At 58.3% G+C, this 14,759-nt stretch overlaps 1 protein-coding gene across 1 annotated transcript; it reads right to left on the bottom strand.

Annotated features, from left to right (window-relative positions):
- Positions 1-2,500: 2,500 nt before the first annotated feature.
- Positions 2,501-12,914, bottom strand: LOC119111092 (TBC1 domain family member 22B). The gene is made up of 11 exons (XM_037234916.1): positions 12,634-12,914; positions 10,379-10,509; positions 8,443-8,619; positions 7,604-7,715; positions 7,207-7,304; positions 6,591-6,734; positions 5,896-6,164; positions 4,596-4,782; positions 3,835-4,017; positions 3,250-3,473; positions 2,501-2,689 (listed from the first exon to the last, which is right to left on the bottom strand). Exons 1-11 carry the CDS (start codon positions 12,711-12,713, stop codon positions 2,552-2,554), a joined length of 1,743 nt encoding a protein of 580 aa, XP_037090811.1. The 5' UTR covers positions 12,714-12,914; the 3' UTR covers positions 2,501-2,551.
- Positions 12,915-14,759: the final 1,845 nt, after the last annotated feature.

Genomic DNA, 14,759 nt, shown 5'->3' with positions numbered 1-14,759 from the left:
GTCACAATGACCGGATTCCAGTCAGTTTCAGAACATACCCTCTTGCCCATCCTACCCCCGACAGTTGAAACAGATTCCGTGACCCATCGGACAGCACTTCTTACCGCGGCCACCGGCGCCAGACCGCGGCACTCACAGGCTGCGCCACCGCTCGTCAATCACTCCGCAGTGGCCAGCGTGCCGCTCGAGCGCCCACGGCGGTGTGCTCCGCCCCAGCCATGCGGAGCACACCGCGGCGGCGCTCGTCAGCTCCGCTCTCGACGTCGTGAGCATCGAATACAGTCTCGTGATCGTGTGGAGACCACGCCTCTTCTCGGACGTCAGCAGATGCTGGCGCGAGGCTTCGCCGTGATCGTGTGAAGAGCACACCTTTTTTCAGACGTCAGCAGATGCTGTGAGGCCTCGCCGTGAGCTTGAAAGTGCGGCCAGACGTGACGCCGGCACGACCACCGGCCACGGCGAATAGAACGGAAACACACATGCCGACCTTGGCGGTTCGGATGGTACTGTTGCACTGTACGAAGCCAAGAGAACCATGAAAGTAATCACGACAGCAAACACATGGCAGGCGGCGTACTGCAACTCTTTTATCACGAAGCGGAGTAGTCATGACTGGACCGTGACGACGATCGAGATCGGGATCGCACTCACATTCCCGCATTTTTCGAGAGATAGCTGCCTTGCTGCGCTGCCTAGATATCGTGTCGCGTTGCCACCAGGCGCTTGGAAAGTCGGCTGGGAATGCATTCCTTTACGTTTGACGTTTACAAGTAAAGAAGACGGCAAAAACCGCTAACACACTGCTTCCCACCGGTATAAAATATATATTTTCGGTGTCCTGTTGTTACACAGATGCAGGTCACACGCCCATCCCGCGATACACCAGGTCCATCATACGATCAGCGCACCCACCAATCACACGCGCAGATCATGACGTCATCGCTCAATCCGCCAATGGGCACCACGAACCACCACCCGGCGGCCCGCGTCCTCGTCCTTTGTTCGTCGCGAGAAATACGGAAGTACACAAGCCTAACAAGTCGCACCTGGCTCGCGCCGCCGTTGGCACAACAGAAAACAACACCGAGCGAGAGCGCGGCATCGACCTCAACAACGTTGCGACATAACTCATTGCACTGTCTTCGTATCGGGCGGCTGGAGCGAGCCGCCTGCGCCCGCCACTCTCAAACCGGGCGAGGACAGCACGCCCTCGGCGGGCTGGTCCTGGGGTCAGTGCGTCACACACTGCGATGACCCGTCGTCCATTCCACCACGCGGCTCGCCGTGGAGCTTGGACCAGACGCAGCACGACTGCATGTGAAGAGGAGACGGGGGGGGGGGGGGGGGGGGGGGAGATAAACGAGGTATAAATATTCCTCGTGGCAACAAGGTCCGGCCGGAGCGCCAGCGCGAGACGGCCGCCCCGCGCGCTCCGCTGGCGTTGAGCAAGGTTGAACACGGCCCGGGTTCCGGCGCCGGTCTAACAGGACAAGGCACCTCCGCCCGGCCGGAGCGCCTCGCACCCGCAGGCTCCGCCCTCAACGTCACCGGCCGGCCCGATTTAGGGCCGGTCGGCTGGCGGCTGCGCACCGGCAGGTTTACGCACCCGCCGACGGCCGGGGCTGTGGTGATTGCTGCAGTGCTAAAGGACGACAATTTCGGTACCGGCGTCATGATGATTGCGACGGCGGCCCCGGCCGAATCATGGCCATGCCGCTGACGGGGCCCGGCCGGCCTCGCGGCTCGGAGCTGACGCCCCGACGCGACACCACTTCCGACACCGGCTCCGTCATCGGTGAACCACAGCGCCACCGGCTCCGTCATCGGTGAACCACAGCGCCACCGGCTCCATCATCGGGGGCCGAGAGCGCCACCAGTTCCGTCACCTGGGGAGCACAGCGCCACCGGCCCCATCATCGGGGGCCGACAGCGCCACCTGCTCCGTCATCGAGGAACCACAGCACCGCCAGTTCCGTCCTCGGGGACCACAGCCGCCACCGGCTCCGTCATTGCGAAACGACGGCGCCACCACGGCAGCCCACAGCCACGATGGGATCAGTTGCTTGCTCTATGCGGACCTGCCATCGCTACCACGGCTCCGCGTCCAGACCAAGCGTCAGGGCCATGGTCGTTAACCACTCCGGTTCTGTCTCCGGCCCAGCCGTCCCAGCCATGGCCGCCCCACTCAGGACACCAACCGCTCCAGCTGTCCACTCCGTGGCTGACACACGCTGCTGGGCCTGCTGTCGAGCCTGTGGCCGCCATGCTACGGGCAGTGCTTGGTCACGATGTGGGGAGTGTGGCCACACCATCGGGTGAAGCCGTCCGGACGGCGACCGTCCACTGCTGCCCGGCAGGCCGCCAGCCGCCGCTGCCTCACACCTCTTCAGCCCCGCGCACACCCGCGTCCCGCCCACCGCTCCGCCCGGCGAGCAGTCCAACACGACCGGGCCACCGCGGCCCGGCTCCGCACGCCGGCGCGTGGCACCGGGTCCCGCCCGCCGGCACGGCATCACACACCGGGCGGTCGCCGGCCCGGCCCGGCCCGCCGCTACTTGGTCCGACTGGCCAAATGGTTGGGCGCGTCGGCGAACGTGTACTTGAGCTTGTAAGCTTCGGCCACCAGCAGGCTGATCTCGGAGTTGGTCCAGTCGTGGGTGGGCAGGTTCTGTAGCGTCAGCATCAGGCCCTGGCGGTGCGAAGCGGCGGCTTAGGGGGATACGAACGGAGCGATCGCCTCTCGTAAGAGGTGGCAACAGCGTACGCTTTCAGCGGATAAATGACCACCGGAATGAAAAAAGGCGCCCACTGGATGGCGACAGGCACTGCCAAGCCAGGCGAAAAGCCGCATGGCGCGAAATATATGACCTTATAGCGACGAATGTCACGAGTCATTTTCAAAGTTAAAACAGTTGTTGAGGACTGCCACCATTGTACGAGCAAAGAGAAATTAATCTAGATATCCGAAGCGGCATCAGGATTGTAAACCGGAAGGATAATCGAATTCAAGCATGGCAACTGGCGACTTCAACCCCAAAACGCTCCTCTTTTAAAATGAACTGAGCACAAACTGTAAGTCAATCATAAAAACAGCATCCAATGCATTAGCGGGTCCGGAAATGGCTTAACAGAAGCGAACTCAACCCGCAGACACGCGACCATCCCCACACCCTCGCTGGCGCTCCATGTGTCCGACTCAGACCCTCCATGCTTCTGGCCTCTGCACGCCTCCGCCGCGGTGGTGCTCACCTGGAAGTCCTTCTCCTGCATGAGCCGGCGGCTCCACCAGGTGAGGAAGGCGGCGCACACGTACAGGTGGAAGCTGGCGAAGCCGTCAGCCTCGGACAGGTACGTGTCCCACAGCCGGATGGTGCAGTGGAGAGGCAGCTCGCGCATCAGCAGGTTGTTCATCCAGCGGAACGCGAACTGCAGGTAGTCGATGCCTTGGCGCGCGATGTGGGCGTCCAGGGGCGCTGCGGGACAGGCGACCGCCACGAGACGTGAGACGGGCGCGTCCGATGAGGGAGTGACGTCCGGTGTGGAGGGGGAGAGAGGAGGTGGGCAGCTGGCACGAGATGGCGGCAAGGCGCTGTGCCGGTCAGGTGTGGCGACGGCCGCCCTGCCACTGCTCCCAGTCATACCACCACCGCCAGATCCCAGTTAGATGGAAGGCCCTTATAGCCCATACAGCCCGGCGAACGAGCTCTTTACGCCCGTGGACAGTTTCAGTCCAGCGGCCGCGGACTGCTGCCCCGACAGAAAGAACGTCCCCACACCCTACTCCGACGCCCACCGCCCTCCAGTCAGTGCCAACGTCCGTCCAACCGGGCTCACCGTCTATCCGCTGCACCAGCTCCTTCAGCTGGGTGACCTTGGTCTGGATGCCCGGTTGGGCGAACGTATAGTTGTCCTGGATGCCGTCCAGTAGCAGCGACATGGACCAGAACGAGTCGGCTTCGATGACGCGCCGCTCCGGCTCGCTCAGCGACGACACGTCATAGCTGTCGATGTCGGCACCTGGCCGGCGGGGCACGCAGCGCGTCAACAGCGCGGAACGGGAGGCCCCCAGTGAAGGAACCTCGCGGGGTACTGAAGGATAGATGGACAGTTGACATACACGCATGGTAGGCGCACTCTGTCAGCCATTGTTTCGCATGAAGAAAGCAGGAGCCTCTAGGAAATGGAAAGCTCGAGTTTGTTGGTATTAATTAAACGGAAGCAAAGGTGCTTGAACGCACACTTACAACTGTCCCAATTGTACGTCAATTTTCTGAGTAACGGCACCATTTACGCATCCTTTCTCACACAGCACACCAACATAAATGTGAGGTGGGTAGCAGCACTGTTAACTGCCAACAGAACGCATTAGTCAAGGAATATCCCCTCTGCCCGCGACTAAGACAAAGTCTGCACCACGCCGTCGCGCATGGGCCTGCTAGCCACCTGCGCCGCTGCCTGAGTCCAGCCGACCGACCGCGTGCAAGACCGATACACCGGCCGGCCAGCGCTGGATCCAGCCAGTCGGCTCGCAGCCGGTCACCCCCGCAGCCCGGACACGCTCCCGGGCCAGTGGCGGCACGGTCCCGCCGGCTCACCGGGTGGCAACACCTCCTGCAGGAAGACGATGAAGTAGGGCGTGACCAGGTCGTTGACACCCTGCACGTAGCCGGAGGCCGGGTGCCGGATGGCCCAGATGTACAGCACGCGCTCGAACATCTCCTGCACGCACTGCTGCTGGAACAGCGGGATCAGCGGCGACATCCGCGGAATGTCGATGTGGATCTGCCGGCACGGGGCAACACGGCGTCAGGCGGCAGTGACACGGCGTCAGGTGGTAGTGACACGGCCTCAGGCGGCAGTGACACGGCGTCAAGCGGCAGAACGACACGGCCTCAGGTGGCAGTGACACGGCGTCAGGTGGTAGTGACACGGCCTCAGGCGGCAGTGACACGGCGTCAAGCGGCAGAACGACACGGCCTCAGGTGGCAGTGACACGGCGTCAGGCGGCAGAACGACACGGCGTCAGGCGGCAGTGACACGGCGTCAGGTGGCAGTGACACGGCGTCAGGCGGCAGAACGACACGGCGTCAGGCGGCAGTGACACGGCGTCAGGTGGCAGTGACACGGCGTCAGGCGGCAGAACGACACGGCGTCAGGCGGCAGTGACACGGCGTCAGGTGGCAGTGACACGGCGTCAGGCGGCAGAACGACACGGCGTCAGGTGGCAGTGACACGGCGTCAGGTGGCAGTGACACGGCGTCAGGTGGCAGTGACACAGCGTCAGGTGGCAGTGACACGGCGTCAGGCGGCAGTGACACGGCGTCAGGCGGCAGAACGACACGGCGTCAGGCGGCAGTGACACGGCGTCAGGTGGCAGTGACACGGCGTCAGGCGGCAGTGACACGGCGTCAGGTGGCAGAGCGACACGGCGTCAGGCGGCAGAGAGACAGCCGCAGGTCGGAGAGCGACAAGCTGCCACGCGTCCCACACACGGATCCCGTGAGGGCCGTGAGGACGGTTGCAGCGCATCAGAAGTCACCACGGCAACACATCACGCACGCAGCACTCACAGAACAACCTATGCTACGTCGCATCCCATTAGAGACCACGCCGCGCGTGCTTTACGACACTAAAATTGGATTGCAAAGTGCTTATGCATCCCTGAATGTTATTCACGGTAACTTTATCACAGTATACTTTATCCGTTAATCACGTTATTCGAGACTCATCTATGCTCTGTCCAGATGTCCACCGCTGCCATCAAGCCAGTCATCAGTCATCTCAGTCATCAAGCCAGTCACCACGCGCGTCCAACCGACTACCGCTGCGCAGTCGCACGCCGGGACAGCCTCAGCGCCCCCCCCCCCCCCCTCCTTCCCGGGCGCGGGTCCGCACCTGTCGGTACGTATCCTGATGAATGTCGTCGTGGCGCGTGTCGTAGTACTGGTGCACGAAGCTCCAGTACTCGTCGCGCTTGCGTTGCATGGTGGGCTGGCGCCGCTCCAGCGGCAGCGGCAGGTAGCCGGAGAGGAGGCGCCAGGCGACGGCGCGCGCCGCGGCCGGCACGCCGCCCCAGCATAGCTTGCGCAGCTCATCCAGCGAGGCGGCGCCGCTGTCGATGGCCGAGCGCACCTTGACCAAGCGGGCCGCCTCGCGGTCCAGGCCTGAGGAGCCAGGCGGCACTATTGAAGGCTGCACGCACACCCTCACCAGAATCACGGCCAGCCTTGGACAACTGATAGCGCTCCATTGAGGGGGTGAAGAACGAGTCAAATGCCAGGACACGACACGAATCGGGCGGTGGTAATGGTGCACAAAGTGAAAAAGCACGATGACACCCAAAAAGTGAATAATGAAGGGCATTTAACAGCAGACCTTAGTACCTGAGTTTGCATGCCGCCAAGGTTTGCAAACGCATTCATGACGCCTTACTAATGCATCAATGGCCAAACGAGGAGCGTTGCTACCTCTTGCTTCGGCCTGCTGATACCCCTCCCACGCATACACCACATCAGCGTTCAACCGGGCTCACTCCCCAGCGTCGTTCCCCGCCTCGGCTCGCCGGCCGCCGCTGGCATCGCGCGCCCTACCTGCGTTGGCCTTGTCCTGCAGGTAGCGGACGGGCGGCTGCCGGAGCACCGCGCCGGGCCGCAGCGGCTGCGGGTGGCCCGGCATCCGGGGACAGCTGGACGGGTTCATCAGGCCGGCCGGCTGGCCCTCCGCCGACGACGGCCCTGGCGCCGCACACACACACGACGGTTATGCACCGCTCACAGCTCCCCCCCCCCCCCCCCCCCACGACAGAGACGTCAGCCGGCGCGCTCGTCGGCAGTGCAGCCGAGCTGGGGCTACGGTGATGTCACGATAACGGGACAATGGCACGGACGAGGAGCAATCCGAAGGAGCAAAGCTGACCGAGCGTTTGCTCTCAAATACTGCCAGTCGGTCACAAACGTCCATAGCTTAGCCGCCCGGCGGCCTTTGCACCCACTTTTAAACCCGGCTACCAGGCCAACATTGCTGCACTGCGTTTCAGTGAATGTAGACACCACCCCCGCTCACACCCAGCATTGTAGCGAACCAGCACAGCCGGTCATTACCGGACAACTCGCTCCGGGTCTCAGCCAATCCCCGTCAATATTCGATCCACCGCCGCCCGTCACGCACGGCACACGCCACGGCATGGCCGCCGCCCGCCCTACTCACGCTGGGCGGCCAGCCGGATCATGGCCTCAGCCTTGCCGGCCTCCGAGACCTCCGTCTTGCAGGGTCTCGCCGCAGCTGGCGGCGGCGGCGGCGGCTCGCTGAAAAGGCGCAGGCAGTCCCTGTAGAACATGGGCGGCGCCCCGGGCCGCAAGCCGAGCTAGCCCGGCTGGGCGGGACAGCTACTCGGCACAGGAGACAGCGACGGCTACCGACGGCTGACGGCCGCGAGCAGCTGGTCGGTGCTCTGGAGCGCGGCGGTGGGTTGCGCAACAGACGCTTGAGCGGGCCGTGCCCGGGCGGCAGAGTCCGAGGCAAGACGGTAGATCTCGACCGCGCGCGGGTCCCCGAGCGATGGTGCCACGGCCCGGACCCGTCGGGGGCCAGTCGGCGGCGTCACGAAGCGCCCCGCAGCGTCACGACGCGCCCCCGCGGCGTCACGACGCGCCCCAACTGCGCCTCGACAGGCACCGAGCCCTCGCGGGCACCGCAGAGCGACCGTTCCTCGGGGGCTGCGGACACCCGACACTCGTGTCCGACGCACCGCACCGGACCGTTCTGACCGCCCGCAGACCCAGGCCACGGACCCGACACCGCGACGCGTACGCGACTGTAGATCCGATGCCACGGCGGCAGCGGGCGACCGCAGGGCGACCACGCCGCTCGGCCGCGCGGCGGGTGACGGGACGCAGCTGTGACCCGCCCCCGCCCCATGGGGGTGGCCAGCTGCACACACCGCGTGACTGGGTGTCCCCAGAGCGGGGCCCGTTACACAGCGGTCACTCAACAACAGGTGTGCGACCCCGGCCGTCGTGACAACTGGGCGGGCACACATCGCAAGATCAATCGAAACCAAAACAAACGGGCGATGGCCGGAAAAAGAGCACAGTTGCGACAACCGACGGAAATGGCGATGGCTGAACAGCAAAAACGTGTAGGTGACTCGCTTCGACACTAAAGCCGTTTCACAACGTGTTTTTCCTTTTGTTAGCAAACAAAAGGAATGTCACTTCTTTATTAGCGGAAAAACGGGCGCTGGAAAGGATATTGTGAGACCATTCCGAGGAAAGCGTCGCTGCCATTCAACCCAGCGTCTACTGATCCACATGTCAGAGCAAACCACACCGCAATAATGCATTGCTAGATACCTACGACCTTTAGCAGACCTGCTAACACACACATCGCAGGTGCTAATCATTGACCCGCAATAAAACACGTGGCGCATACACCACACCTTACCAAGGCACATTCTGCACCATCCATAGCGCAGCCGGCATGGGCCGAGCTGCTCGGTATGTCCTCCCCACCTGTCGGTGTTGGGCGGGGCGGGGGGTCTCCCGCCGCCGCCGCCAGACCGGTGGGACCGGATCACGCTGAGCGCCGTCGACTGGGCGATGTTGGCCGAGATCTGGACGTCTGCAGCACACCGGGCAGCGTCACACGTGGGTCACATCCGCCGCACGACCGTGACAAAACCGGCAGAAGCGGGATTACGGCAGAGCTTGTATCGGTTCTCCGAAGCGGCGCGGGCTGTTGGAGTCGCTCGGAGCCATGGGGGCGGACTGTTGGAGTCGCTCGGGGCCGTTGGGGCGGGCTGTTGGAGTCGCTCGGGGTCAATGGGGCGGGCTGTTGGAGTCGCTCGGGGCCACTGGGGCGGGCTGTTGGAGTCGCTCGGGGCTATTGGGGCGGGCTGTTGGAGTCGCTCGGAGCTATTGGGGCGGACTGTTGGAGTCGCTCGGTGCTATTGGGGCGGGCTGTTGGAGTCGCTCGGGGCTATGGGGGCGGCACTCGTAACACACTATGCGGTGGACTGGTTAACGTTTTTGCAGGCCACAAGTCAAGCGACACCACTTTCCGCACCTGCCTGTGGGGAGGAAAAACTACGCGCAACTTCGCTACGTGCACCGATGCTGTTTCAAACCCAATCCATAGCTGATGGGTGTCTCCGACCAGACCGACCACCACCCTGAAATATGCACAGCAGCTGTCCGAGCAGTCCGTCCCCATCGGGGCTGCTGCGAGGCGGGCTTTTCGCCCACCGACCCGCCAGCGCGACCTTCTGCGGCCGCCGGCGGGCGATCACGTGACGCCGGCGGCAGCCCCCCAACCGTCCGCGGTCGGGTGAGGCGGCCGCGGCGGCGGTGGGCATACGGGAGTCGGTGGCTGTGCGGTCTGCCGGCCGGCCGGTGGGAGCCGGCTGCTGGTCGTGACCGCTAATACAGATGGCATGCGGGATATCAAAAGCCGGTCACGGAGCAGAGCGAGCTGCGCGGCCGGCGCCGAGCCGGTCGGTCGTAGTGAGCACCGAAAACAATGTGTTTCGCGTATCGCGGGTCTGGAAGTGCATTCGTATTACAAGCTCGCGAACAGGCGTGATCCGAGGAGTCACCGGCAGATCATTTAGACATTGAGGTCCGTGACGACATCCCGATAATCATGGGCGAGCTCGCAGGTATCAACCAGCGGACCTGGCTGTGTTAGCAATGGCCAGGACAAAGAAATGCGAATATTACCGTTGCCAAGCCAGCCACCTCAGAGCAACACTTGTTCGGCGGGGTTATCTGACCAAGAGAGCAGGTCATTCGCTCTGACAGACAAGCCGAGCGCAGGACCGGACCATAACCCCGGCATCCGCTCGGGGAGGGCCTCAGCGGAGCTCCCCGCCTCCCCCCCCCCCCCCCCTCCCACATTCGACATGGGTGCGCCGACCCGAACCCAGACATGCACTAATGGCGTGTCCTTTGATGAGCCGTCGCTGGGGACTAACGTCTCAGCGCAGTAATGGCTGCGTGGGTGAGATAATGTCTCGTGGCGGCGAGGACGGGACTCGACTGACGCAAGAAACTATCGATTGTCCTAATATCCACGGAATGTTGCATCAGAAAGCAGCATCACGCATGTGTTGACGTATGCTGCATGGAAACGAATCACCGTATCTGCAGCATTGTTGTTGGTTCGTGATCAGTCAGTGATAAGGAGCACCTGTTAGCATCTGTATCAGAAGCCCCTCTCCCGCCCTCAGGCGACCCGACCAAACATGTTCGTCATGACGGCAAACCATCCACTGAATAAGTCTGCCCCACAGCGTTACGCTAGCCCCATACCCGACTCTCCGCGCTCGTCCTTAATCAGACACATGCACTCAGTTCACTCCGAGCAGTCGCGGACCACTCGCCTTTCTGGATTTTGCCCGAGATGATGCAGAACTCGTCATCGCCGTCGTCCCAGGCGTCGTCCACCGACTGCTGGAAGTCTTGGAAGTTCGCCGCCGACACGGTCTCGGAGGACGCATGGCGAGGACTGGCTCTGCGGAGAGCAGATTGGTCAGTTACTTACCACAGGGAGGACCCCATGCCTGACAGCACATGACATGGGGCATCATTTTCAGATGCTTGTAGCTCAGCTACTGGTTGGTGCTGTAAAACACCTGCAGGTCTCACAAAACTAGCATATCTATAAGATTGCTGAGCAGCAAAACCTCTGAACAAGTCATGCAGGAGTTAATGGTTAGAATAAATATTAAATAAACATATCCAACCACAGTAATGATCATCTCAATATTCTAAGACACATGCTAACACTCATGTTAATTATGCTCTTGTTAACATGGTTATCATGCCCTGTGCAGACATGCCACATTGTGTGCACTGTAACACCCACATGCACCAGCAATAATGATGTTAAGATGCCACAATGAGCAATTTTGAGCATGGTATGCCACATGATAGAGGCATGCAAATACCATCATAACTTTAATGACAGACCATGCAAACTTTACCATACTTGATATCCATAATTAATAAGCAGGTGTTGAAGCACCACACTGTATGCTGACTTACTGTGGGGACCAATCAGATGTGATAGGAGGATGTTGAGCTCCATAAACAGACTTCATACTGAATGCAGCATGTGTGAGAAAAGTTGTGAGATAAAATGCTCTCTAAAAGGAATCATACAATTTTCTGCATAAACTGATTGTGAAGTAATTACATACATGTGCACACAAAAATATTGGTCTACCCTAGCTGTGCTCCCATATCTTTTACCAAAATAGCTGCTCACAAATGACAACCAATGCCGTTCCAGGTAACCCTGAGAATGGCGCCTTCAGGACACAACACCACATCTTAATGAGATCTTAAGGTAGTTGTGTTTCCAAAACATCAACAAATCAAACTGTCCCAGTATCCTTTCACATACATGCTGGCTTGCAGGCTTCATGGCTAACAGAACAAGAGTATCATCCAACCAATTTGTTTCATTACAAAAGCCTTCCATGAAAATGATTACCATATCTCTATACCAAAAAGCCAAACAACAATCATCTTTCAGATTTAATAGCTTATACCCTGAATATATCATAATATCTAAATAATACATAGATAAGTAACAAAATAATAAAATAAAAGATAACCCAAAATATACATAAGCAACACTGAAAATTAGGATTCAGGGATTGTTCAATAGTTACCAGTTTGTAAAGAATGTCTTTAGCCTTTAAAAGCACAATATAAGTTATGAAGACAGATTGCCTTCATGTGTATATGCTTATGTTTAAACCAACAGCTATAATCCTAAAAATATGGCAATGAAACCTTCCCATGACATATATGACATCTTACACAGTTGTATTCTTCATAAATCCAACTGTACCCTGAATAGGATTGGAACTCATAGTATGACACTGAAAAGAGAAAGTGGAAAGTGAATCCAATCCAATCCATTCAAAGAACCAGCACAAACTCGTCCTCAGTGGATGCTGAGGGAAATGAGGGGAAAATGGTTAGTGGTGATCCATGCTGATAAACTTCTGTGAACTGGGGGAAATCTGATTTTTTATTTCTTTCTCTGCATGCACTGCTGTGGGCTTAATGTTAACCACTCCATTAAGTTGGTAAGGTAGATGCCACCTGTCCAAACTGTAAAAATGCATGTTACGCTGAACAGGTACAGGAACAATTTCAGCACATGCAAGCTGTAAATTCAACTAATGAGAGCATGGAGCCTGGTTGATTCCAGTTTTGATGCAAAGAGCCAATGTGTAAAGGAATCATTATTGCACAAAGGTCATTTCAAATAAAAATACTTCAAAAGACATGCCATTAACATTTATAGAGGCAGACTTACCCCTGACCCAACCCCAGCCTCCCTAGTTGAGCAGTGATGTCAATGCTCACCCCACTAGTTGAGTGTTGGCATCACTGCTCAACTAGCGGGGCTCTCACACAAAGCCTGAAGGCAACCCCAATCGCAATAGATGGTAAGACAACTTCGTGATTACCAAACTTTGCACATGCTGCATAATTAACTGCAGCATACCTAGTCTGGACAAACCAAAGGGGGCCTCAAAATGCGGATTGTCAGCAAAAAAAAAACTCATAAAAATATTATAGAAAATTACAGAGTACAGAAATACTACAGAACACAAACCTGCCAGGCACATTCTTGGTATTCTTCTTCCAAAATGCGTTTCTGTTGTCCCGTGCAGACGTCTCACCAGAAGCCTGCATTATCTCAATCACAGTCGAATCGCCTACCCAAACCTGACCATCACTGGCAGTCTCTTACAACACACAAGCCACCCACCCACACAGCCGACGTCAACCGCAGACCAAATGCCAGACAGTTGTCAACTATCCACGCCCCGCCTCCTAAGTTCAATGAATACCATCACGTTATATTCCCGATCGCCCCATTCAGCGCCGCGCAAACAAAACACGTCAGATGAAGGCTTCACTTTCGTCGACATACAACAAGGTTGAAAGAAATGCACGTAGCGGTATCACACCGCTATCCAAAAACACAGCTTTCAGGGGATGTACGATCTTTCACCGTTGTTGCAGGCCAAATTAAGGCCGTATGTGCCAGATACCTATTAGCTTGCTGAACATATATTGTTTCGCATATCTGCCGCCGCAGAATACTAGGGCTGCAGGTTTTTAGGAGCTAAATACAATCATTCAGTGCTGCGGAAGCTTTGGTGACGAAACATTAGTGAAAATAGTATGGGGTTGAAACCATTTAAACCATGCAGAGCAAAAACGCCGCTGAGAACGTCGTGTAATTTCTGCTATGACGCTACCAGGGTCAACAAAAGTTCTTCCGTGTTGCTAGGTCTGATATACATTTTTGGTTACCAGATATGATCAACGCTCAGGACGCTAAATTTTCGGCAAGTTCGGAGCTCAAGCCTCTAGTCCTTTTGGATCCCCTTGGTTCGGACGCTATGCCAGGTTTTGAGCGTAACACAACAAAAACACCGATTCGCTACAGAAGGTAGAAGGTAGCCCAAAATCACCCTCCGCGGCGTCTGGTCTCATCCAGGATTTCCCTTTGGCGGGTAGTGTCCATATTGCTTCCAGCTTCGGGTGGCGGTGGTAATGCCACGTTCTCGACAGTCAGTAGCTTGCTTTGCGGCCGTCAGATTGTAAGTCTGAGCTTTAATAAGTAGGAGCGGAAATTTGAACAGATGCTCATTCTGTTCCTAGTAAATATAAAAAGTCAGAACCTTCAACCTCTATCCCACGTGCACTTCAACGCCACGGGGGTACTGCTCCAGGCAACGTACTCAGACACGCCGAAACGCATGACCGTCAAACTAAATGCTCTCATTTCCTGGAGTCACACGCAGGACCAGACTAACGACCACAAGTGCGGCGAACGGCTCTCCCGTATCCACAGGAGCCTTTTGCGGACCACAGGCGCGAAGATGTTTCCCCTCGCATAGCCTGTCGTGGGGCCACTTCGCGCTCCACGGAAAGGGCAGTCCGATTTGCTGGAACAGGGAAGGGACTACTCCACATACCCCAACCTTCAGTGACTCCCCGCCACGGTGTCAATGTTGCCACTAAAAGTAATATGTGAGTGAACTCCATGAGTCGTGAAGTAGGTGGGGAGGTCAACTCACCTACCCGTGATGAGCTGCTAACTGCCATTGCTAGCCATGCTAGTGTGCATACAATATGATCCAGACGCCTGCAACAATACAAAATTTATGGAAGGAAAATCCCAGCCCGTTACAGGACATCGCATATAACAAACAGAAAACTCCATCACTAACAAACGAAGCTTGACAGCTTCTTTGAATGCTTGCGGCAAGGTGACAGCGGGTTAGCCCAATCAGGTACACCCAGCTACACCTCTTAATGTCACCCAATTCCGAGAAAGAGGCTCGCATGTCAGCACGGACGCAAACAAGAGATCACTCTACTCGTCTCCATTAAAGCTTGACCGAGCTACTCCGCGCCGTCGAGCAGCTCCACAGCGGCCGGCCGCGCCCGCTGCCAATCCCACGCGCCCGTGCCTCTCACACAGCGGCCGGCCGCGCCCGCTGCCAATCCCACGCGCCCGTGCCTCTCACACAGCGGCCGGCCGCGCCCGCTGCCAATCCCACGCGCCCGTGCCTCTCACACAGCGGCCGGCTGCGCCCGCCGCCCATCACACGCGCCTGTGCCGCTCACGCTGCAGACGGCCGCGCCCGCTGCCCATCACACGCGCCCGTGCCTCTCACACAGCGGCCGGCTGCGCCCGCCGCCCATCACACGCGCCTGTGCCGC

This window comes from Pollicipes pollicipes, unplaced genomic scaffold, assembly GCF_011947565.3.
Source record: "Pollicipes pollicipes isolate AB1234 unplaced genomic scaffold, Ppol_2.1 Scaffold_7261;HRSCAF=8764_pilon_pilon_pilon, whole genome shotgun sequence".
NCBI classification, from domain to species: Eukaryota; Metazoa; Arthropoda; class Thecostraca; order Pollicipedomorpha; family Pollicipedidae; genus Pollicipes; species Pollicipes pollicipes.
This window is presented reverse-complemented; position numbering and strand designations above follow the sequence as displayed.

Excerpts from the sequence above, each read along its gene's own strand:
- LOC119111092 (XM_037234916.1), bottom strand. The coding sequence starts at position 12,713 with ATGCAGGCTTCTGGTGAGACGTCTGCACGGGACAACAGAAACGCATTT. Across the intron at positions 7,716-8,442 it reads ATGGTGCAGAATGTGCCTTG|CCCCCGAGGAACGGTCGCTC; the intron begins GTAAGGTGTGGT and ends GGGTGTCCGCAG. Across the intron at positions 6,735-7,206 it reads GATCCGGCTGGCCGCCCAGC|GGCCGTCGTCGGCGGAGGGC; the intron begins GTGAGTAGGGCG and ends GTGCGGCGCCAG.